At 33.5% G+C, this 3,090-nt stretch overlaps 1 protein-coding gene across 1 annotated transcript; it reads right to left on the minus strand.

Annotated features, from left to right (window-relative positions):
• Positions 1 to 1,142: 1,142 nt before the first annotated feature.
• Positions 1,143 to 1,727, minus strand: LOC135197637 (mucin-2-like). The gene has a single exon (XM_064224655.1). It carries the CDS (start codon positions 1,725 to 1,727, stop codon positions 1,143 to 1,145), a length of 585 nt encoding a protein of 194 aa, XP_064080725.1.
• Positions 1,728 to 3,090: the final 1,363 nt, after the last annotated feature.

Raw genomic sequence — 3,090 nt, forward strand, 5'->3', positions numbered from 1 at the left:
GCTGACGTATGGGATATTATTATATAAATAATATATATAATATATATATTATATATATATAATATAATATATATATATATATATATATCTCTACATATTACTAATATAAATATCTATAACATCTTATATATATATAATATAAATAGTAATGTATTGTGTATGTATGTATAATGTTCATACTTACTCATGGATATTTTCAGCTGGCCACCGATCCATACATATTCAGTCATAAATACATAATGTTAACGCAACTCCATTGATTAATTGCCATGCTGAAACTGTCCACTCACTGCTCGAATCTGAATCCACGAACCCTGTAAACCTTCGGAGTTCCAGCGAATGAAATAAGCACATTTTCTCTCTCTCGCCTTTTTAAAAGACTGATATTAATGGATTGGGGAGAGTGTCTGAAGAGAAATAGAGTGTTCCTGGATATTACATATATACCGGTCGGGGGAGGGATGTGGGAAAGGGTGATAGACCTTTTTTCCTCATCTCCAAACTGGAGGCCTGAGAGAGAAAGAGAGAGAGAGAGAGAGAGAGATTAAGGCTGAGGTTGCGTGGGTGTTAGGTGGAAAGCATATCCGGTGAGCAAGACAATGTTTGATTAAAGAGGTGTTTGACAGAGAGAGAGAGAGAGAGAGAGAGAGAGAGAGAGAGAGAGAGAGAGATTTTAGAGAGAGAGAGAGAGCAGAGAGAGAGAGACCCTTTTTTAACGAGAGAGGTCCCTTTTTACGAGAGAGAGAGAGAGAGAGAGAGAGAGAGAGAGATTGAGAGAGAGAGAGAAAATGAATACCATTCAGAAGATTATCTGTCTCTCTCAGGGAGCAAACAGAGCGAAAAGCAAAACCGCTTTGCCCCCAAAGAAAGCTTGTTGATTCCGACGATGGATGTCAATGTTAGGAGAGGAATTGCCGCTTTGACTGGAACGGGAATAAGATTCGAGTGGGAACCAAGGGGGAAGATTTAGAGTGAATAATTGGATTTTGCGTTGATCGCTCGAGTATGTTTAACATATGTCTAGCCGGGTGGAACTGACCTCTCCATTTTCCCAGGGAGGATGTTAGATTAATCATATTGCAGATGGAGTAGTCTGTATTCCAACAGATGGGGTAGTCCTTATTCCAGAAGATGAGTAGTCCTTATTCCAACAGATGGGTAGTTATTATTCCAGCAGATGAGGTAGTCCTTATTCCAGCAGATGGAGTAGTCTTCATTCCAGTAGGTGGAGTAGTCTGTATTCCAGCAGATAGGGTAGTTTGTATTTGTATTCCAACAGATGGGGTAGTCCTTATTTCAGCAGATGGGTTAGTCGGTATTCCAGCAGATGGGGTAGTCTGTATTCCAGCAGATGGGGTAGTCGGTATTCCAGCGGATGGAGTAGTCCTTATTCCAATAGAAGTGTTAGTCATTATTCCAGCAGATGGGGTAGTCTTCATTCCAGCAGATGGGGTAGTCTGTATTCCAGCAGATGGGGTAGTCGGTATTCCAGCAGATGGAGTAGTCCTTATTCCAATAGAAGTGTTAGTCATTATTCCAGCAGATGGGGTAGTCTTCATTCCAGCAGATGGGGTAGTCGGTATTCCAACAGATGGGGTTGTCATTATTCCAACAGATGGGGTGGTCTTCATTCCAGCAGATTGGGTAGTCTTTATTCCAGCAGATGGGGTAGTCATCATTCCAGCAGATGGAGTAGTCTTCATTCCAGCAAATGGAGTAGTCTTCATTCCAGCAGATGGAGTAGTATTCCCATTTGTACCCTATTTCCTAATGCCCTGTACTCTCACTCGAGAGATTAGGGTTCGTTCCATGATGAGTCAGAAATTTATTTCTGTAAAACACGTTTCCATATGTTCATTTCCATATATATATATCTATTATATATATATATATATATATATATATATATATATATATATATATATATATAGATATATATATATAGTAATATATATCTATTTATATATATATTATATATATAGTCTATATATATATATATATTTATATTATATATATATATATATATATGTATGTATAATATATATATATATATATATATATATCTATATATATTTATATCTAAACCTTATATATGATATAGATATATATATATATATATATAGATATCTATATATATATTTATATATAGATATATATCTGGTATATAATGGTATTTAGATATATTATTATGGTATCAATATGTATTATTTAATATAATATTAATATTATTAATATATTATATGAGAGGCGGAGAGATAGAGTATCAGAGAGAGAGAGGAAAGAGAGAAGGAGAGAGACGAAAAAGAGAGAGAGAGAGAGAGATGAGAGAGAGGGAGAGAAGAGGAGAGAGGAGAGAGAGAACTACCTACTGACGTCTTATTAATACCTGGTAATTGGTACGAGTGACTTCGGATGCTGTTCGGTATAAATTGATATCTGATATATTGCAATTTCCCAGGAGGACAATAAATATTTATATTAAAAGAAAAATCCATTTTTAATTTGAAAAGGAGCACTAGGAATCCTTCATTTGTAAAATACTCGATTTGACGAATCTCTTTTTCCAAAAATGATTATATTTGTGGAACCTTAAGGTGTATTTTTAGTTACATGAATGTATTAACTTTAATCCTTTTGTTACTTTATGTCGTTATAGTGTAATGCTTTTAATATGGAGCTGGTTTATTATTATTATTATTATTATTATTGATTATTATTATTATTACTTATTATTATTATTATTATTATTATTATTATTATTATTATTATTATTATTATTATTATTTTCATCTATTATTATTATTATTACTACTACTACTACTACTACTACTACTACTACTACTACTACTACTACTACTACTACTACTACTTGCGAAGTCTTTCTTTTTATTTTACATATTTTTCATTTAAAGATTCTCTCTCTCTCTCTCTCAGATGATTACCATTACCAGTTATAGAGAGTAATGCTTCCCTTCGGAAAATAATTTATTTCCAATCTTACATAATTTATGGAGAATTTCAGTAAGTATTTTATCCCTACGTTGGTGTTCGTATATTTTTGATGAAGAGAGGAAGGGTTCATTATTTTTT

Source organism: Macrobrachium nipponense, chromosome 21 (assembly GCF_015104395.2).
Source record: "Macrobrachium nipponense isolate FS-2020 chromosome 21, ASM1510439v2, whole genome shotgun sequence".
NCBI lineage: Eukaryota > Metazoa > Arthropoda > Malacostraca > Decapoda > Palaemonidae > Macrobrachium > Macrobrachium nipponense.